The sequence below is a fragment of the Chenopodium album genome, chromosome 12 (genome assembly GCF_948465745.1).
Source record: "Chenopodium album chromosome 12, dcCheAlbu1.1, whole genome shotgun sequence".
In the NCBI taxonomy this organism is placed as follows: Eukaryota; Viridiplantae; Streptophyta; class Magnoliopsida; order Caryophyllales; family Amaranthaceae; genus Chenopodium; species Chenopodium album.
Window position 1 is genome coordinate 15,624,958 of NC_137845.1, and position 23,363 is coordinate 15,648,320.

A 23,363-nucleotide genomic window follows, 5' to 3' on the forward strand; every position below is an offset into this window, starting at 1 on the left:
AAATTAAAAAAAAAAACTAATATACTTCATCTGTTTCTATTTTATCTAAATTATGCTCAAAAGTGCATATGGGGGCAACTTTTGAAGGTAATAAGGTAAATTATGTGCAACAAGGGACACAAAATCATAATTTCTCTTTCCTCTCCTTAAATATTGTGCCTAAGGCCATGGGTCAAGTAAATAGAAATGGAGGAAGGGCCTGAATTGAATTGTTTATGGAGAAAGAAATTAAGAACTGAACTGAATTGAAATTAAGCTGAAAAGAACAAGTCCTTACGATAAAACATTTAGGTTATCGCATATTATTAAGCAAAATTTGATGTTCAATAATATTTGCAAAAATTAACAAATGTTTATTTTTTAATGAAACCACCAATCCATTTCACTTTATTATTATTATTATTATTATTATTATTATTATTATTATTATTATTATTATATATATATATATATATATATATATATATATATGACCCGGGGCATCGTCCGGGCCAAAAACTAGTTAAGTTATTGATTGATTATTTTTTTGTTTAATAATCTATCTATACAATATATTAAAAGGCGTTCCTAAAGAAGTTTGGGTGTCACGTGGCGCTCTTCTCAAAGTTCATGTCTAAAAATATGGTTCTTACAAGATTTGAACCCACGGCCTCAAGTTTAAAGTCCAATGTGTTAGTCACTAAGCTATTACCATATTACATGTCATTCAATGAAAATTAAATATTAATAAAGATTTTTTTCATGGCAATTATGTACCCGGGGCATCGCTCGGGCCTAATACTAGTTATTATTTATAAGTAGTGAAAATTCTTTTGAAGTTTTTTATAATAAAAAAAAATTAGATTATAACACATAAGTGTACGATATTTGCTTTACATTAGAAGAAAAAGAGTGCTATATAAAAGAATGAGTTGTGCCCAGTAGTTAATTCCCCAGATAAATAAAATTTGTTTATTTGGGGGTATAATCATTTTTTCAAGTACCATTGGAGGGGTACATGCGTCTTTTCATGTACTACTTGAAGGGTACATGTGTAATTTCCTCACCATACATTAAATGCAAGTTTGCAAACAGTAATTGGACAGCTCACCAAAAATACTGAATAAATGACCATGCTTTTTCAATACATTTACATAAATGCCATCGATAAACTTGTATTTGCCGTACAAGAATATGATATTATAATATAAAAACAAAGATTGATTTTAACACACCTCTATGTGAGGAGAATAGAAAATTGTACTCTTACAATGGGTGTGCCTAATTATTTTTTGGTCTATAAAAAACATTAGATACGTGTGATATACTCATAGTTAAAATCAATTATGTTAATCAATGCGTAGATTATATATATAATCAATTATAGTTAAAATCAATTATAACTATGATTTTTTCAATTGCATATCACATAAAAAAGTAGAATCTCTCAATATGCAATATTTGTCATTATGATACAACTATACTTTCTAAATTGAAGATCGAGTACTAATAGTTGTATCGTTTGCTTGATTCATTTGTATATTTGCAGTTGCGTTTCTTCCCTTCAAAAATTCTGAGTACCATTGTTGAGAAAGCTTAGGATGTCTTGTCAAATTTGGATCATTGTAATCAACATAGTATATACCAAAAGTATAATCGAAGCCAAATAATAATTCATACACGTCCAAAAGTGACCATACAAAGTATCCTTTAGTATTGGATCCATTTCTGCAATATAGAGAAAATAATAAAAGTTCTTGTCAAAAAAAAAAAAATTATATAAATAATAAAAGTTAAAAATTTATTATTTAATCAATTTTCAATCTATTCCACTAAAATTCAACCGGTGTGAAATAAATTCTTTGATATTTTGTTGTGATCATAATTAACTAAACAATGAAAGGGCTTATATAAGGATTTTCTAGAGGCAAATTCATAATTCCTTCCAAAGTTAATTTATTGTATAATTAACATCAATAATTAAGTTAAGCTCATGATTAATAAGAGTTAAGCCCCGTTTACTTCACCTTATTTTTGTTGAACTGAAATTATTTTTATTGAAACAAAATTATATTTGCTAAATTTAAACTATTTTTACTGAACTTAAATTAATTTTACTGAACTGAAATTATTTTTGCTCAACTGAAATTATTTTTACTGATTTTCTATTATAATTCTTCTTTAAGAAAACTGAATTTTACTGAACTGAACTTATTTTTACTGAAATGAAATTATTTTTAATGAACTGAAATTAATTTTACTGAACTGAACTTATTTTTGTTGAACTGAAATTATTTTTACTTTATATTTTTTTTTAAGGTGAAGTTAACAGGGCCTTAGTGTAACCAAAGCTAGTGTAGTATAAGATGAAGAGTTGAATAATACATATGTCCTTATATATAATATATGCATGACCATGTACACTTTGATGCAAAGTGATTGATCTTCCACATTTTGGCGTTTGATTTAATTGTAGTGTCCTTATTCTGTTTTGTTCAAGATACTTAGGTTTTTTATTTCATAGGCACTTTGGAAGTGCATGTGTGGGTAGGGGGGAGGGTAAGGGAATCTCCACCCTAAAGTGTCTCTAGTGGGGTAAAAAGGTAAAAATGTTTGTATATATCATTATATATATTTCAAAATCAACTTTTTATAACTTTTAATTATAGATATATTAATATAACACAAACTATTGCGTGCGGACGTCCGCACCCAATAGTTTGTGCGGCGAAGTTAAATTTTTTTCTCAGCTTTATGCTATTTTCACTTTTCTGTTCTTTGAAACTCAAAAAGTTGCAGAACCTTTCTCTCTCCTCTTTTTTCTTTCTTCCATCTTAAAAACTCCATATTCATTGCGATTTGCAATTGGTGTGTGATTTGTGACTGAATCTAAGGCTGCTATCTGGTGGAGTTCAAATATTTATGTTCGATTGGTGGGGCATCGTGATGCGTTCTGGTGGTGGCGATTTTGGTGCGATTTGATGGCTATTTGGTGCGCGTTGGTGGGGCGATTTGGTGGTGGCTGTTTGGGTGTGATTTGGTGCGAGTTCGGCTAGTGATGCGGGTGGTTGGTGGGTTCGGTGGTTGATGACATTCACGAAGAATCCTTCAAAGTTAGGTAATAATTGTAGTAACTAGGTACCTCTTTGGATTGTTGTGTATCACCGTTAAGGGTGTACATAAACAGGACTGGACCTGAAAACTAACCGGAACCAGACCTGTTGGGATCGAACCTGACCCGGACCTGTAGATTCAAGTCCGGTCCTGGTCCTTGAAATTTAAGGATACCGGTTCCGGTACGAACCAGGTCTAAAATCGGGGTTTTCAGGTCCATACCCGAAGCCCGATAAAATTGTGTTTTAATCCTTTACTTTAATTTTCTGGAAAAAAAAAAGTTCTGAGTAAAATTGAGAAATCAGGGTTTCTCGATTAAATATGAGCGATAGAGGTGAGAAGAAGAAGAAGAAGAAGAAGAAGAAGAAGAAGAAGAAGAAGAAGAAGAAGAAGAAGAAGAAGAAGAAGAAGAAGATGATGATGATGATGATGATGACAACAACAAAAGAGCAATAATATAAATTGAAAGAGCTAGACCTGACGATTATGGTCGAGCTGTTTCGAAGATGGCAGTTACCCAGATTTGCAAAGGGGTTGGATTTGAAGCCATCAAACAATCTGCTTTGGAAGCAATTTATGATATTGCGGTTCGATTCATTTGCGACTTAGGCAAATCAGCTTCTTTTTATGCTAATTTAGGCCGTAGATCAGAATCCAACCTTTTTCGACATTGTTAAGGGTTTGTAAGATTTTTCTGGGTTTTCTGAGAATAATATTCTTAATCAGAGGTCTTATTTTGTTCGTACTGTTGAAGATATTGAAATCCCTTTTGCACACCCAATTCCAAGGTTTCCTGTTTCTGTCATGAAAAATTCAAGGAAATTGCAAACTCCAAGCTTCTTGCAAATGAGCGATGGAGGTCTGTTCAGGTCCAAACCCGGACCGGACCAGTTTTTCAAGTCTGACCTAGAACCGAACTTGTTGAATCAGGTTCGGTCTCCGGTCCTCAAAATTCGTGATAGTTACATTTTGAGTTACATTTTTAATGAAAGTGGAAATACCTGCGAAAGTTTCAGTAAAAGAATTATCACGAACGACAGTAATTTCCCTAAAATTGAAAATTCGTTTCGAACGCCAGACTGCTATACCCTTAGAGCAAAGCGAAGTGGAGTTTGGCCCTCACCCCCGGAGTGAACCGGTGTACAACCCTAATCACCATCATTATAGCTAAGTGTTGGTGGTGAGTAGAATTAGAAGACTTGGAGAAAAAGAGGGGAGCTGTGACGAAGAGTACAAGGGAAGCCGAAATGCTAATTGTTGTACATCACATTGAGCTTTGATGATGGCAGGATATTAAATCTTTAATATCTTAGTTGTGATTTTGCCATTTTGTGATAGTTGGCTGATATCTTTAAAATCTTGATTGATATGATTTTGCCCATGATTTTGTGAAGAAGAGTGAGGAGTAGAGAAAAAGTGAGAAGGGAAATAAAAATATATTGTATGTCTTAATCATATTAGCCAATAAAAGACGCATATCAGCCATTAAAATGAATATATCAGCCAATTGATGTTTAATATCAGTCAACATTAGGGACATATATATATATATATATATATATATATATATATCAGTCATTAATAAAAACGTATCAGTCAATAAAACGAATATATCAACCAACAAAAGATACATATCACACTACTAAAATTCGGTTAAATTGCGACCGTTTTTCTACGACCGTCAAAAAAACGGTCGCAAACGATGAAATTTGCGACCGTTTTTTAAGCGGTCGCAATATTACGACCGCTTTGAAAACGGTCGCAATTTTGTGACCGTTTTGCAACCGTTTTTATCTTTTTAGACGGTCGCTTGGATGTTTGAACAATTAAAAATAATTCTAAATTAAAATAGATCGTTTGCGACCGTCAAAGACGGTCGTAAATGTCATAATCTGCGACCGTCACTGAGACGGTCGTAAATTCCAAAATCTGCGACCGTCTAAGACAGTCGTAAATGTCATAATCTGCAACCGTCACAAAGACGGTCGTAAATTTTATAATCTGCGACCGTCGAAGGCGGTCGTAAATGTCATAATTTGCGACCGTCAAAAGGACGGTCGTAAATGTCATAATTTGCGACCGCTGTAACGGTCGCAAAAGGGATTTTTTTCTTAAAAAAAAATTATGCGATATAAATGAGCCACACCCTAAGAGTTTCTCAGCTCTTAGCCTCCGCCTCTTTCTTTTCTCTCTCCTCCTCTTCTTTTTGCTTTCTCCATGGTTCCATCTTCTTCTCTTTCCTTTCTCCTTCCTCCTCATTTTTATTCTTCATTTTCACATCTCCATTTTCGTTCCAAGTTACGCTCCCCTCCTTTTCCGTTCTCTTATTCTCCGGCAGCGTTGGTGGTGTGTTGGTTTGATGCTTAGCTTTGTGGTGTTAACTAGTTCATGGTTTTTAAGGTCGAATTCGACCATGAAAAGTCTAGATCTACACTTTTCATGGTCGAATTTGGCCTTATTAAACCAAATTTGAGATAAAATTCGAAGTTTGAGGCATGTTTTCGTGTTTTTGGTTTATTTTCGTTTTGTTTTTGGTTGATTTTCGTTTCTTTTTTATTTGATTTTGTTTTTTTTGTTGAATTTTGGGTTTTATATATTTTCGGGTACATTTTAATTGGATAACTTTGTGGGTTAATTTTCGTTAATTTTAGGGTTTGATATTCAAAGTGAAATTGTTTGATTTTTGTTATTTTTTTGATTTGATTTTCGCTAAATTTTGGGTTTTCATGTTATTTTGTTTGATTTTTGATTAATTTGGTTTATGGGTGGCTTTTGTGGTGGCTGATTTGGGTTTTTGTGGGAAAGGGTTGTGAATCCGGGGTGGGCTGGAGTTCTTTTCGTGTTGTTGGGGTGGCTGGAGGTGTTTTCGTGGTGGTTGAAGGTGTTTTCGGGGTGGCTGATAGTATTTAGGGTGGATGGTGGTGGTGGGTAGATGTGAATAGGGTTGGCAGTGGTGGTGGGTTGGTGAGGCTGGATACGGGGTGGGGTGATTTTCTTTTTTTTTGTTTTTTTTTTTTAATTTTAGCGACGGCTGTAGGCGGTCGCTAAATCCAATTTTGCGACCGCTGACATACCGGTCGCAATTATATTTATTTGCGACCGCTGACATACCGGTCGCAATTATATTTATTTGCGACCGTTTTTCAAACGGTCGTTGAAAATATCAAAAACGGTCGCAAAAAAATTGCGATCGTCAAGCGGTCGTAATTTTGTTTTTTTGCAACCAAGGTAATAACGACCACCACGTTACGACCGTTGACGGTCGCAATTAAGTTTATCGACCGTTTTTGCTATTTTCAACGACCGTCAGAGGCGGTCGCAATTTGTCCGAATTTTAGTAATGTCAGCCAACAAGAGGAATATATCATTCAATAAAAGGTATTTATCAGCCAACCGAAAAAATATATCAGCCAACAATTGAAGCATATCAGCCAACAAAAGGATGAAATCAACAAACAAAAACAACTGGTAACCAACAAAATAAACATATCAGCCAATAAAATGAAACATACAAGTTAACCACTAAAATATATATATCAGCCAACAAAATAAATACATCAGCCAACTAAAGAAACATATCAGCCAACAAATGAAACACATTAGATAACACATGAAAATTTCAGCCAACAAGTAAAACATCAGTCAAGCCAGTCACACGGAAATTTACGTGCGGGCATCCACACGCAATAACTTCTCTAAATATAATTATGGTTGAATTTATGAATCGATAAACATAACATTAAAAACTTTAACAACGTGTTTCGTTTGCGGCTGGGCTTGTAAAAGAACAGAGTACCCCTATAACACAGATCGACTAAACCCTATAATACTAACGAAGTAGTCCTTGTAACACTGACCAAATAACCCTTTATACATTAACGAAGTAAAACCTAGCAACATGTAAAATTTGGTGAAACTTTAAAATAAAACATAAACAAAAACAAAGGAAGTATAACTGTGAGTCAATAAATTACTAGGTTCTAGTAGCCTTACCTCATAGCATTATGCAAACTCCCAACATGGTCGCGTAAATATTCAACCCTGAATGAATCGTCGGTTGAAGTATCATAACTTGCAGCTTGACCTACAACCAATTTTCATTTTAACTACAATTAATTTATAATCAAAACATATTAAAAATAAATTTCAAAATGAAAGGAGAGGAAAAAGAATACCATTTTCATGGATATATATGATAGGATTTTCATAAACATCCTTGTAATACTCCAAAACTCGCTCTAAACCCAATGGTTCATTTGGAAAGAAAGTCTAGGAAAAATAACATAATTAAGGTGTGATCCATTAATAGATGATGAATATACAAATACAACCAGATCATGAACAAGAGGCTTAATTGACTTTGAACCTTACCTTTTCAGATTGTGCACTCGTATTAAAAACTGTTAAAAAAAAATTAATTATTAATAAAATAAAACAAGTTTATTACTATTGGACATACTTCAAGTGAACGAAAAAAATGTATTTAAAAAATGAAATTTATTAAATGTTTCAAAAGAAAAGAAATTAACTAAATGTGTTAAATGTAAGTAATCCAATAATAAATAAATAGAAGTACTCCCTATAACATGTACCCATTTGTATTTATTTATGAATACTTGCAATACTTTTTTATTTTAAGACAATAAGGCCCTATTCACTTTACCTTAAAAAAATAGTATTCAGTAAAAATAATTTCAATTTAGTAAAAATAATTTTAGTTCAATAAAAATAATTTTAGTTCAACATAAATAATATCAATTTATTAAAAATAAAGTTCACTTCAGTAAAAATCATTAACTTCAAATAAGAAATATAACCAAGAATAAGCAAAAATAACAATTCAGTATAAATAATTTCAGTTCATTAAAAAGAATTGAAGTTTAGCAAAAATAATTTAAGTTCATTAAAAACAATTTCAATTCAGCAAAAATAAAGTGAGATGAACACAACCTAAATAATTAAACCTCTTGTAAAAAAAAAATTAATAATAAAAAAACAATAATTAAACCATATATTGTTTAAATCTCCAACTAATTCTGTATTGATTCTCTCTCTATGACTCCACCTCTCACACACACACACAATAAAAAAAATAAAAAATAAATAAATGTTAAAAAAAAAGGTTCTTTTACTTTTCACAATTTTCGTGAAATTAAAGTTCTTTAAAATTCATGTGTTGCAAGTATTCATTGAGAACGAAAAATGAATTAATGATTTGCAAGCTATGTATGAGCTATGAAGTACGGAATATGATAGAAGACGAAGAAATAAAGCATACATAACCACCGCGTTGCCATATCGGCGATATAATCTCGTGGCGTTGTGTTGAGGCTCATTGAGTTGTCCTTGACCACTATCGCAGTATAATAATTAATTCCAACAAAATTAATTGAGCCCTTCAATAATTTTGACTCATTTTTTGAAAAAACAGGAATTCTGGTGCCAGCATTTTTCTTCATTATTGCAGGGTAATCACCATAAGTCAAGGGGTGCATAAACCTATTACGATACAAGATAAGGCCAAAGTTAGAATTCCTCTTAAGATTCATGAACTAACACAAATATAAACTTATTCTACCGTTCAAATTATGGGTAATGTTGTATAGGGCTAATGCTTATAACCTTGATAAACAAGGTATTTATGTAATTGACATCTAACTACTATTAATTGTCGTTAGCTTTTCTTTCATTCCTTTTGTTCAAATGCTTTCCCTTTCCTCTGGTTTTCTCTCCTCTTTCAACCTTCAATTTAAATGGCGGAAAATATGCACTTTACTATGACATTGAACTAGATGAAATCAATGGAGGTGCTGGTATTAGTTTACGAATGCATGACAAAAATTACACGCAAATTAATGTAATTAATAAATATATTTCGCTAATGTATAGCATTATCTTTCAATTTGTTCATTAAAATTATAATTCAAAAAAATCAATTCTAGCTATTCGGCTATCCCTACCTTTTAAAACATATGAGAAAACACTTTTAAATAGTGTGAGGATTATTATATCCTTAGAATGTTTTTTTTTACCTATATGCCCCTATTAATATGATGCTAATTGCCTCTAAGGTTTTCATTGTATGATTTAATAATTCAACTCTTATGAATAGTATTTACACAATTATATTCTCTAAAATGTTTATTTAGTTTGTTTTAAAAATAATGTTTATTTATTTATTTGCCCTCATTAATATTAGTTCTCTTTTTTAAACTGTTAAGAATAGTGTAAGAATATTTATACCCTAAAAATATTTGTTTACATAATTTCCCTCATTATGTGTCATCTGAAATACAATTTTTTTGTATACGGCCTGGCCTGCTATACCATGCAGCAAGGGTTACTCGAGTTTCTTGGTTAGGGGTTACTCGAGTTTCTCGGTCAGGGGTTACTCGAGTTTCCTGATCAGGGGTACAAGTTGCTGGGGTTACTCGAGTTTCTCGGTCAGGGGTTACTCGAGTTTCTCGTTTAGGGGTTACTCGAGTTTCTCGGTCAGAGGTTACTCGGTCAGGAGTTACTTGATTTATCGGGGTTACTCGAGATTCTCGATCAGGATTTACTCGAGTAACCCCTAACCGAGTAACCCTTGACCGAGTGAATCCTTCGAGTAACCCCTGCCCGAACCCATCAAGTAACCCCTTATCGAGTAACTCGAGTAACCCCTAACTGAATAACTCGGGTAACGCCTAACAAAAAAACTCGGGTAACCCCTAACAAAAAAACTCGGGTAACCCATGTCGCATAGTGTGGCCTGCTTCACCAAAAAGTTGCTGCATCTGAAAAAGTTCCCAAGATATGGTTAATTATGGCACGCACGTTAGTTGCTTTAGTACATCCAAATGTACAATTTATAGTCAGACAACTATAACAGATACAATTTTAATTTTTTTTTGGAAATTTTGTCTTTTACCGCCTCCAAAAACCCATTTATTGGCTTTTACCACTACATACAAAAATGAAAGTTGACTTTTTCCACCAATCACCTCCAATTAACATATTTCGTCCATAAATCCGTTATTGGGGCCTACCATGTACACGTGTCACCATATTAATGGGTAAAATATTTCATATAAAAAAAAATCAGCCACCAACCGGCTCCCAGCCACCGCGTCGGTATCGGCTCCCCACCCATCAACATTACCGGCAGTCCAACCCTACACCCATACAACCCCATCGCTGCCACAACACACCGCACCATTACACCACAATGGCAGTAATCCAACATTAAGCCGGCGCCACTCTACCAACAGAGGCCACAACTACTACTCACCTTCAACCCCAAACGCACCAGCCACAACCATGGATTCTAACCCCTCCCACTGGATTCCGACCCCCTTTCCACCAATTTCCGACCTCAAAACCTTAGCCATCAAATTTCGACCACCCATAAAGCCCCCTCCAACCGAATTTCGACCACTCTTAAAACCCTAGCCACCACCAAATTTCGCACTCCTAAAACCTTAGCCATCATCTAATTCCAACCCTCTCCTTAGCCAACACCAAATTCGAACCCCTCCCTAGCCCCACACGAAATTATGACCAATCGAGGTGAGTTGATTTCTTTGCCAACTGGTTGACATGGAAGATCAGGGGAGATGAAGAGGAAACGTCAAAAAGGTGGGCCCTACTAACGGATTCATGGACGGAATTTGTTACTTAGTGGTGAAATTCAATTTTTGGAAATGTTATTGTTGGTAAAATAAAACTTTTTTTATGTAGGTGGTAAAAACCAATTAGTGGTTCTTTGAGTAGTAAAAGTAATAATTTCCTTAATATTTTTTTTTTGTGAAACCGTATTATAAGATTATACCGAGTTCTCCTCAGAAATACTATAATTTTATTTATTTTCAATTTTCCATGGTGACTCTATGGAAAAATAATCTGAAAAAAAAACAGTGCTAGAATATAGTAATTCTAGAGGTCGCTATCTAGAAATTCCCTTTTAAATGTTCTTTAATCGAAGTCAAATATTTTTATATTTCAATTTTCTTTTATAATTTAGATTATAGTCTTGAGAGAACACAAACTTTAATGTTTTCTAAGAATTCGTTCTCTTCAACTTAAATTCAGTTCAGTTCAATTCACCTCCAATCAGTTCAGTTCATTTCAGTTCCTAATTTCCTTCTCTCATAAACAATTCATTTTAGATCTATTCAGTTCAGTTTAGTTAAGCTCCGATCAGTTCAATTCACTTCAGCTTAGTAAATCAGAACAAACCCTATTACCTTTGCACCATAAATAAACGAATAAATAAATAAAACCTAACCAGGTTAACCAATTACGTTTGAGTTTAATTACCAGCCCAATAGAAAATCATAGGATCTTTGACCTGCAAGTATATCCTCTTTTGTGTCCGTAAAAGGTGCAAAATGGTAGGAAAGGAGATTAAACCCAATGAGTCCACGTTGTTTGGCCTATATATTAGATTAAAATAAAATCAGATTAACCAAATAGAACTTATAAAAATGTAAATCTAATTAATCAGTAATTAAGCATGCCAATGTGTTTTGTAATGTTCATAATAGTATATGAGAATAAGGGTGTGTTCTATTCACTTGTTTTTTTACTTATCTGAATTTATCTAATCTTATCTGAACTTATTAAAACTAATTTTAGTTGTAATTTTAACTTAGGTAATCCTTATCAGAACTTATTTTTCCTGAACTGAACTTATCTGAATTTATTAGACCTGAAATAAGTAAAAATAACGTGAACTTAGCAAACCCTGACACTTTATTTTTACGAGCAACGGAACTTGTGGAAGAAGTATAGTATGTAGCATACCTTGTACTTATCCTTATAGAGCTTTACAGTACATCCATGAGCCAGCAATATATGGTGAGCAGCAATGTATGGCTCCGTAGTCGAGTTTCCTTTAATACAATCGATAAATCCAAAGGGGGAAGAGCATCTACTTGGGGGTGTATTACCAACATCATAACCACCAAAGACGAAGATATTCGCTTCATTGAAAGTTGTCCAATGCCGAACCCTATCACCAAATTCTCTAAAGCAAACATCTGCGTATGACGTAAAGTCTTCTCTGCATAAGTAGGTAAATTGATTACCAATAGATTATAATAAATAAATAGTTTTAGATAAATTTATCGTTATTAGACACTTTTTTTTATATACTAACTTTTAAATAAGGTGGGTTTATACAATAAATAGTCAGCACATATAAAGTTAGGACGTGTTCGGCGCTAGCATTTGATTAGCTTTTAGTGGTTTGACTTGGTCAAACCACTACTTAACAAAAAATGTGAATGTTTGACAAAGTAGTGGTTATGGTAGCTTTTAATGGTAAAAGTAGCTTTTATGAAAAATTAGAAATATTAGCTTTTGAAAGTACAGGTAGCTTTTGAGGTAGCTGTTGAAAATTTAATCTATAGTTTTTAATATAATATACTGATTTTTATATGTAACAGCTAGTCAACCGCTAGTTTACCGAACACTCATACCTAAATTATCTATCTTCACAGCTACAACTTGTTGACAGCTAAAAGCTACCTACACAGCTTACAACTACCTTCACTGCTAACAGCTAACTTCACAGCTATATTTTGCCGAACACACCCTTAGTCTAAAAGAATCAAAAGTTACATAGATATACAGTAAAGTTACTTTTTATTAAAGAATAAATTAATAAATTGCACAATATTTAAAATAGAGGAAAGATATATAAGGTATAAAAACGTTGATGGAGTGGATAAAAAAAGAGAAAGCGCGTGAAAATTTGTGTGAGATAAAAATGAAACGTACTATATGAAATTATCCAAAATGAAAAAAAAAATGAAAATATTAATAAAAAATAATACTACTTCGTATGAAACAGGAATTTTTTTATTATCGACAAGTACATACATGATCCTAGGATTGAGAAAGCCTTCATACTCATCCTCAAGAACTTGTGGCAAATCTGTGTGCAAAAGTGTAACATGTGGTTCGATTCCTGCAAATTGAATTTGAAATCTTACTCAACAAAGTTACCCATAAGATTATTTATACTACCTTCGTTTCTTAATATTCCTTTGTTGCACATAATAAAAAACGAAGATAATAATTATTTTTACTAAATATCTGCAATATAACTTGTATCATATTATGTACCGTGACTGATGAGTTCATTGATGAGATTGTTGTAGAATCTTAAACCTTTGGGGTTAATAGCTCCTCTGCCATCTATAAAAAAAGTCAACATTTTGAAACATTCGAAATGGAATACACATACTCGCAAAGTTCCAAAATATTATGTGATTGTATTATGTTATAGAGGATTTTTTTAATTTCAGTTAAGTACTAGAATATGTAATCTAATTAATCAAGGTTTAAAAAAAAAAATAGAATAAACAACATTATCTCATAAACATAAAACAATGAGATTAAAAAGAAAAACAATACTCCCTCCGTTTTTTATTTGCATCACTTGAGAATGCACAGAGTTTTAGGAGAGTAATATAATATTGTGAGTGGGTTAAAGAGCATCCACAAAAACTAGCTACATGTATTTGTAGCTAAGGATTGCTACATCATTATTTTTCAAGTTACATAATTCAAGCTATAACCTCTACAATAGCAAGTTATTTCTTTTGTAATTTTATTCTGTCTAACATAATAACACATAATAAATAAATATATTAACAAATATATAAAATATATTAAAGAAATAAATATAACAGTATTGAGTGGAGTGAAACTATATAGCTCTATGTAGTTTGTCTTAGTTACAAGAGGTTGTAGCTCCACAATGGTTAGCATATAGCTAACAATTATTTAATAATTGCTACAAGGTCCTTGTGTACAACCATTATGGATGCTCTAATAAATTATTATAGTGAAAGTAAGATGGGGATCATAAAAGAGAAAGTATGTGAGACAGGATGTATATTTTTATTATTTAATTGAAGACCATGGAAGAGAGAAATAATAAGATAATTTGAATATGGTTTAAAGTAAGAGAGAGAAATGATAAAATATCGTACAAAGTTACCAAATATAAAAATGATGCATTTAAAAAAAAAACATCCATAAAAGAGAAGTGATGCAAATTTTAAAAAAAAATTAATATATATATATATATATATATATATATATATATATATATATATATATATATATATATATATATATATATATATATATATATAAACAACCTGTTTCTTGGAGTAGTTGTTTTGTTAGTTAGCTACCCACATTCTACTCAATAAGGATTGTTTGGGTATCCCTATGACCCTATCCATTTAGAGTGCCCACGTTACAATTGAGTGGGCAAGTGATTGATGGATGTGTGATGGTCTTGTTTAATTCAACTTATTTTTTCTTATTTCAGAAAATAATAAGTTTAAATTATATCAGATTATATTAGAAAAAATAAATTCAGATTAGATTAATAAATATAAGTTCAGTTTTTTATTGCTAAATATCTTTAATTTTATAATGAAAAAAATTATGAAAATTACATAGTAATAAAATATACATTATTACGAATCCAACAAGACCCCACTTGATATATTTTTTCCTTATAAATTATCGTACATTTAAGGTTAAATTTAAGTCAAATTAAAGATCAGATCAGATTAGATAAGTTCAGATCTGATCAGACTAGAACATACAAGTTCAGATAAGCAAAAATAAGATGAACTAAATAATCCCTAAATTTTAGAGATAACAATCAAGATTGCAATATGATGATTTGGACATTGTAAAAGTTTTGTGTAGAACGGACTCACGTGAGTCTGGTCATACAAAAAGAAAAAAAAATTGAGGAAAAAACAAATCTTAATGGTCAGAAATTAGATAATAATAGTCAGATATTAGATTATAATGGTCAAAAATTATATTATAATGGTCAAATATTTAATTATTAATATCAAATACTATATTATAATTGTCAGAAAATAGGTTATACATACCAGAAAATAGGTTAAATATATCAGAAAGTAGATTATAATGGTCAGGTATTAAAACCCCTCCTTCCTTCTTCTCTTTCTCTTTCCTCAACAACCCACCATCTCTCTCATCTTTCTCTGCAACTCACATTATTAGTTGTAGAAATCATGTAATTTGAATCGATTAATATTTTGTTGATTAGAGAAAGCGAAGAAGGAAGCGCCCAAAGTAGGTGTTCGAGTATCAAAGCTTTTGGTTGACGCTGTTAATGGGGGAGTTCAAGAATCATTTCTCCATCAAAAGCAAATCGAGCTCGAAATTCGAGCTTTTACTCAATGGTTTTACTCATCAATGGCAGAGTTCAATGGCTGAGTTCAATGGCGGTGTTCGAAATTTGAGCTGTTAATGGCGGAGTTCAATGTTTTACTCATCAATGGTTTTACTTGAAATTCGAGCTTTTACTTCTACGGTTTATTACTCATCAATGGCTTTGTTGCTTCTAGATCTCTTAATACTGCAATTAAGGTCTGGGTTTGGGCTCTTTTGGGTCGGTGGTGGTGGACTCATGTGAAACGGACTCACAGAAAACCTTATGTTAAACTTTTGAGTTATAATTTATTAACAAGTATTTGGGCCTAGGCGATACCCCAAATCATTATATTACATTTTTTTCTTTTAACTAAATTTGTTATACATATTTTGTATCAAAAGATAACATAAAATATCACATACTCCCTCCGTTTTTTTTACTTGCATCACTTGGAATTGCACGGAGTTTTAAGAGAGTAATATACTACGTCCGTTACATATTATGTGCAACTTTTGGGGTATTATTTGTAAGATAAAAATATTCAAAAGTTGCACATAATATGTAACAGAGGTAGTAATATTGTGAGTAGGTGAAATTATTGTAGTAAATGTAAGACGGGGAAAATGAAAAGGAAAGTATGTGAGAAAGGATATATATTTTTATTATTTAAGTGAGGACCATGGAAGAGAGAGAAGTGATAAAATAATTTGAGTGGGGTTTAAGTAAGAGAAAAAAATAATTAAATATAGTATTACCTCCGTTTCATATTATTTGCAACGATTTGACATATAGTAGAGAAGAAAAAATGTCTAATCGTTGCAAATAATATGAAATGGAGGTAGTATAAAGTTACAAACAATAGAAGTAATGCATTTAAAAAAAAACACCTATAAAAAGAAATTGATGCAAATAGAAAAAAAAAAAAACGGAGGTTGATAGCTTGGTGGTAAGACGCTTTATTCTAGAATTAGAGGTTATATGTTCAAATTTTGTGGAGAACCTTTTTTTTTTTTAATATATAATAAGTGCATGACATGCAATGACAAACATATGGAAGGCAAAACCACGTGGCGTTGAGTTGGTGGCATGGCACAATAAGAAGTTAAGTGGATGATGTGACGTAATGAAGGAATCTACGTGACACATAGACTTTCTTACTTTCTTAGATTTGTTTGTTTTTTTAATAGATTACTAGTGTGTAGCCCAGACATTGCACCGGGTTGATGCTTTAATTAAATTTTGTTATTATATGTATTTGATTTTTAAGATGCTTTTTAAAAAAAAAAATAATAATGATTAGACCTTTTTTTTTTAAGCAAAAACGGGATAATGGCATTTTATTAATAAGCAGCAAAAAATTACATCACATCAATCTCTACCAAGGCCAGCAGACCTTGCAGAATAGAGTCCACAAATAGTTGTTCAACACCATTACTAGGCTCTACTCTAGCTGCTAAATCTGCCACAGTATTCCCACATCTCTTCACATGAGAGCAATCAAAAGCTTCAAAACTCTTGCCAATTTCACGATCATCCTCAATTATAAGATCGAGAGGAGCTCTCCCATCGCCAGCCTGTTTGATCATCTTGACCACTCCGCTAGCATCACACTCAAGTTCTATTTTGTGGTGTCCTAGTGTTCTTGCCATATTAACACCGAACCTTGCTGTCATTGCTTCCCCTTCCTTCAGCGAAAAGTTAACAAGGACTCGGCGTACACTCGCTACCATGATCTTCCCCTCTTCATTACGCACCACTACCCCTAGCCTAATCACGGAGACAGATAAAATAGCCACATCCGTGTTGAACCGCATCCACCCAGCACAAGGTCTTTGCCAGGAGCTACGAGATCCAACCTCCCTTCACACTCAAACCTCCTGTTGCAACATTGTACTTTTTATAATCTTCCACAAGCTTAACAAATCCCATAGTACTCACCACACAGCAGCTCTAAGGTTGTTCAAACGCTACGGAGTTCCGATACGCCCACGCTGCCCACGCAATCACAGCAAATTTACTCAAATCGTTCTTATCTACCTTCAATTTCATCCATAAAAGGAGCTCAACAAAGGATGAAAGTGGTGCATCCCTCAAGATTTCATAAAAGGAGGAGCAAATCCAAATTTGCGCGACATTGGGACATTAAATAATTGCGTGGCATATGGTTTCAGACTTTCAGGGGCATCATTGCATAAGGAGCAGCGATTATTATCACAAATGTGCCTGCTATACAACCTCTCTAACTTAGCAAGGGAGCCAGAGCAAGCTTTCCATAGAAACTGACGCAGCTTTGGGGGTCCTTCCATGTTCCACACCGTCCTCCAAACCTCTTCACCCTCTCCACCAAATCGTTCTTCCTATCCTCGAACATGGCCTATGCGATCTAGCCAGTACCGACCCTGACTTAGTGGTGTAAATACCATCTTCAGCAGGCCACCAATACCGGATATCTTTCGGACCTCTAGAGATAAGGGGTATCCCACCTATGCGATTAGCATCCTCTTCAATTAAGTGCAGATGGACCTGATCCCAATCCCACTCACCCCTATTGTTTTGCATTAATCCGATACTCTCAAGGACCCTGTACTCTCCAAGTTAGGAGTAGGTACTGACGTAGAGTAGCTTCCCGGCAGCCACGCATCATCCCAAACATTGATGCTCTCACCATTATCCACCTGCCACTTCAAGCCTTTAAGCAGAAGAGATTTTGCTCCCTAAATGCTTCTCCAAACATAGCTTGGATCATGACCTCTCAGAGAAGAAACAAAGTCGTTATTTTTGAAGTACCGAGCCTTTAAAATCTGGCGTGCAAGAGAATTAGTGTCACAAAGCAACCTCGAACCTTGCTTGGCAAGTAGTGCTTGGTTGAAAATTTTTAAGTCCCGAAAACCCATCCCCCCCAAGAGATTTCGGGAGACAAAGTTTCTTCCAACTTAGCCAATGCATCTTCCTACTCTCCCGATTCAAACCCCACCAACCGGGTAAGCATTGAGTGAATTTCATCCAAAATTACATCAGGAATTCTAAATACACCCATCATATGCGTCGGTATTGCCTGAGCCACTGATTTGATAAACACCTCACGTCCCGCTTATGACAAAAGTTTCCCCTTCCACCCTTGCATCTTCTTCCAAATCCTCTATTTATGCAATTAAACACCACTCTTTTCGATCTCCCAATAATTGTCAGTAGCCCCAAGTATTTTTCATGTTTATCAACTTCCCGGACACCAAGAATGTTCAAAATGTCATCACGTCGTCCCTGTTCCATACTCTTGCTAAAAGCTACTTCAAATTTCTCAAAATTAATTTTTTGTCCCGATGCTCTCTTATAAACGCTAATTATATTAGCAATTTTAGAATATTCCTGAGTCATCGCCCTAGCAAACAAAATACTATTGTAGACACCCAAATGTGTCTCCCCAAAACCAAACCCAGTGATGAATACCTTTCACGTCATTTGATTATCGAAAGAAGCGAAAGTGTGAAAAGTCTAGTGATGAGGATGTTTTTATTAAAATATCTCTTCTTTCTGTTTTTGAATATATTTCTTTTTTTACTCTATTTGTGAAAAACATGCATTTTAGTTTAGTTTGGTCCGTGACAAGGGTCCAATAATGGTGTAGTTGGATGGGGCTTGAAAAGACCTTTCCAACAATAAATTATAAGCCCAATTCCGATGAATAATGAGTAAGTTATGGCCAAAATACTAAATCAGGTCCAAACCGGATTTTACCTATGACCCAATGATCATGTGGGGGGTCCAAAGGTTTAATTCCATTCCTAAACTAATTAGGATTTATTAGAAGCTTCTATGAGTTTCTAAAGATCTTAATTATCCTTTTTGAAAAGATAAAATCATAGAGTTTGAAATTGAATAAAAACTTTCCTTTTTTAAAACTTTCCTTTTTTAAAACTTTTCTTTTTTAAGTCCTAATTCTATTCGAATTTAAAGATGTTCAAAGACAGTCAGATATTATTTTCGTGCCTCATAATCTTTATCAGAATATTATATGGTTGGATAGATCTTGAAATTATCTTTCCAATGATATATTATAATATTAACTCCGAGCTATAACGAAAAAGATATGAAAGGAATACGAAACTCTATCCAAAACTGACACCGTCCCACTATTTCGGCCATATATTTTTATCTACAACATATTTTAATCTGATTCCAATTTAATTGGAAAGTAGACTTCAAGAGCTTTCCAACTACATATTATGTGACTTTTTTGAACTTCTGGATCAAAAGTTATGATAAAAACAAAATTCGCAAAAACTGCTGACTGACGAGTTTTATTTCGATTCGAATTCGGATTCTTTTCTTATTCTTCGACTCTCTTTTTTCCTATAAATAGAGGTCATATCTCCCCTTTTTTGAATCATCTACAATCTACAATCAACAATCATCATCTCTTTCTTTCTCTCTCTAAAACTAGAAGTTTTCTTATCTCTATTCTTTTTCTAAACCTTCCTCTTACACAATTCCTCATACATTAGCACTAGACACACCTAGCCAAGTTCGAAGTTGCCTTTGCCCTAGACTTGAAAGGTTATAATTTCTGAGGGTTTGGTCCCAAATCTCTATTTCAATTATTTAATTTGATTGTTTGATTTTATATTTTCCTTGAAGTTACTAACACGTGTATTTTGTTATTAGAAAGAGATACGAGGCATCAAAGTATGTAGTCTTATTGCTCTATTCTTGTAGAAAGCATGTTTGTTATTTATTAATTCCTAGAATCATGTTAGGATGTTATTATTGCTTTCTAGTATCATGTTTAGGGTGCTTCCTATGCTTTCTAATATCATATTAATAGCATGATTAGTATCATGCTAGGGCTAAAGCTTTGATTTTTATGTTTAGTGACATGCTAGGGTTTGTTATTAATCTTGTTAGTATCATGCCTAGGATCTTGCTAATATTATTATGCTTTATGCGTTAACATGACTGTTTTAATTATGATTGTTATTATGATTATAATTATGATGATGATTATTATGTTGCTTGATGTTTATTTATTGTTATTGCTTAATCACACCTTTTATGCATGTTTAAAGGGAATTTGTACTTGTAATCATGCTTAATAAGATAATTAATAATCTTGTTTAGGGATAATATGATTATAATTCAAGTGATCGCCAATAATAGATTTATTTGTGCATTAATATTCAACCAACATAGATTAAACAGGTTTAGGGTTAACCTATTGATTGTATGTTAGTCAGAAAGCGCACATGAATACGAGTAAAATAAAGTAGAGGCCTATTATTAGGGCAGGTTCAATCTCTTTTAGGTTGCATTTTTACCTTCATCCCCGAACACCAGTCATGGTTCCAGACCTATTGGAATTGACGATCTCATGGATCGTTAAGGGGTGTAACCTTCACCCTGTGAACGGTTTATAAGTTCCTAAAACTTGTTGGCGACTCTTTTGCTCTACCTTCCTTCCCTTTGGACGCCACCATGCTTAAGTGTATGATTACAGTGGGGTTCAAGTTTGGGGTAATGCTTGAAATATTCCCTCAAGTTTTTGGCAACTCCACTGGGATAGTACCTTTGACCATAACGGTGTCTTAGCCATGGATAATCAAGGATCTAAAAAGAAACCCAAAAGAGAACTCACATCCATTGTAATGACCTATGATGTTGCTTTCGATCGTCTCTATGATCGAGGATTAATCAAACCTATTGGCCCTACCAAGGATCCAACGCCAGAAAAGCGATCTTCAAGATGGGATCCCAATTCTTATTGCAAGTACCATCAAGGAAATGGTCACACCACCGATGAATGCTACAGGTTTCAAAATCTCATTCAAGATCTCATAGAAGCAAACAAGATCCCATTGCCTCTAGCTAACAAGAAGACTGGGTGATGATGAAGCAAAAGATATAAGGCGGGCTTCAACGACAAGATTTCGTGACCTCTTTTTCTATTTTTCTTTCTTCCTTTCTCCAATAAGTCTAGCATAGACACCTTTCACTTTCCTTAGATTTATTTTTTAGGATTTTTTCCTTTTTCCTTTTAATAAAATGAGCATTTATTTCCTTGCATATGATCGTTGCATCGCGAAAAAAAAAAAAAAAAAAATCCATGTCAAACTAAGCATAAGGTATACCAATGATTTGAGGCACCCTTTGTAGCTCATATCATCTTCACCCTTTCAAATATACAATCCTATGTTTGATAAACCACATTGAGCCTCGTCTAACGATAGACCTTTCTTTCTTCAACCCACATCTACCTAACCTTGGGATGGGACAGTGTACAATTTATGCAATTTTAAAAAAGTTTGAGTGATTTCAAAAGATCAAAATAAATAAAATAGCAAAAACAATAAAAGTGTACAAAAAGGAAAGTGTTCCAATGTCTTTGATATGAAAATGTCTTTGATATGAACACGTCTTAGATTGCGTTTCTTATCGAGTGCTCGGTATCATGCCTGAGAAACATGAATGCCAAGTGAGTGATAGACCGCATGATTGGGATTGCCCACACTTATCAAAAAGGTTCAAAATAAAAAATTCAAAAGCAAAAGAAAAAAAAAAGAGCAAAAATATAAAAGAGAATTCAAAAATGAGAAAACTCAAGCATAAAAATATAAGGATCCAAATGCAAGGTTGCACACCTTGGGGGCTTATATGTGGTCTTGAGCCTTTATCCCTTTCTTCTATAACCTTTAGCCTAACCACGTTACAACCCTCAAAAGACCTCTTTGAGGAATACTCATACTTGTGCGAGGTTCGGCTAGAACTATGTTCGGCCTGATTCGTAACGGATACGTAGGCAACCTCACAAAGGGGTGCGGCCGTAATAAAAATCATAATTGATCATATCAAGGGATATCCAATGCTCATCCTTATCCATGTAGACCTAGACTTGGGGGCTTGATCCTTACATTATTCGCCTACCCAGCCTAAGAGTCACCACCATTTGACTCTTTTTAACATATTTTTCCACCGTTAGCCCTTGCAGCCTAACTTTAGTGTCACTATCACACACATCACAGATACATGACCAAATAGTCCTTCCCTTAGGAACCCTTTGTCATGAAATCTTAACACAACATTGAAGCATACTTTGTCATAAAAAAATCACTCATCACTCATCATTGCATCACAAAGTATGAAGTGCTTAGCCTCCGTGCCTAAGTTACCCAAATACTTTCATCATTGAGTCAACAATTGAGATAGCCTAGGATGAGTTAATCTTTGCACCTTTTGAGATAGCGTCAAACAACGTTTGACTAAGCTCATTCAACATGCACCATAAAAAACTTCCTCCTTTTTGCGTCTTTCTTTTTCGGGAGAAAGTCGGTACCCTCCACAAAAATGACGGAAATTTTTGTTTTTTCTGCATTTCGAGTCATGTACATATCGAGCTTCATGAGTCAACACTATGCACACACGAGTCACACGAAGTGAGTCATCATTAAGCCAAGTTTATACCTTGAGTCATGTTAAGTCAATGAGTCAAGCAACACTAAGTCTTAGGTCAACCCTAAAAAAAGATAAGCAAAGTCCTATAGTCCAAAATATAAATGCAGGTACATTTCAGTGAGTAAGAACATTCCCGGATTTTTTCGAAAAACCGCAAATGAAAACCTGACTCCAGCGTCAGACGACAAGGCTGTCGCTTGGCGACAAAATCTGTTGCCTGACAACAGAGCGAGGACGCGGCGACAGCGTTTTCCAGCGTGTGTCGGAACAGCAATGAGATACATGACCCCATATTGGATTATGCGGACCTCATACGACAATTTCGGGTTCCTTGGTACGCCAGTTAGCCCCTATAAGCAAATTGACATGATTAGTAGTCGGCTCGATTACAATCGCAGTAAGTGATTGACCTGACGACAATCGTCTTACTTAGTTTAAGCGCCTAAGCATTGGCTCATTACAAGCACCAAGGCATCGGTTCAAAAGCAAGCACTTATACGACAATTTTTCCAAGATTGGATTGTCATCCCCAACTGACAATATTTCCAAATATGGATTGTCGCGCATCTTCTTCAACGACAATTTTTCCAAGATTGGATTGTCATCTCTGGCAAAGTTTCCAAGCATG

At 33.9% G+C, this 23,363-nt stretch overlaps 1 protein-coding gene across 1 annotated transcript in view; it reads right to left on the reverse strand.

Moving 5' to 3' along the window:
• Positions 1–1,345: 1,345 nt before the first annotated feature.
• Positions 1,346–23,363, reverse strand: part of LOC145570409 (cyanidin 3-O-glucoside 5-O-glucosyltransferase (acyl-glucose)-like) — a 33,600-nt gene continuing 11,582 nt past the window's right edge. Inside the window, exons 5-13 of the mRNA XM_081629482.1 lie at positions 13,204–13,275; positions 12,958–13,045; positions 11,878–12,136; positions 11,392–11,507; positions 8,372–8,592; positions 7,465–7,493; positions 7,269–7,362; positions 7,087–7,177; positions 1,346–1,707 (exon numbers count right to left, since the gene is read on the reverse strand). Coding sequence (XP_081485608.1) covers positions 1,467–1,707; positions 7,087–7,177; positions 7,269–7,362; positions 7,465–7,493; positions 8,372–8,592; positions 11,392–11,507; positions 11,878–12,136; positions 12,958–13,045; positions 13,204–13,275 — 1,211 coding nt within the window. The 3' untranslated portion in view covers positions 1,346–1,466. The remainder of the gene's footprint in view (positions 1,708–7,086; positions 7,178–7,268; positions 7,363–7,464; positions 7,494–8,371; positions 8,593–11,391; positions 11,508–11,877; positions 12,137–12,957; positions 13,046–13,203; positions 13,276–23,363) is intronic.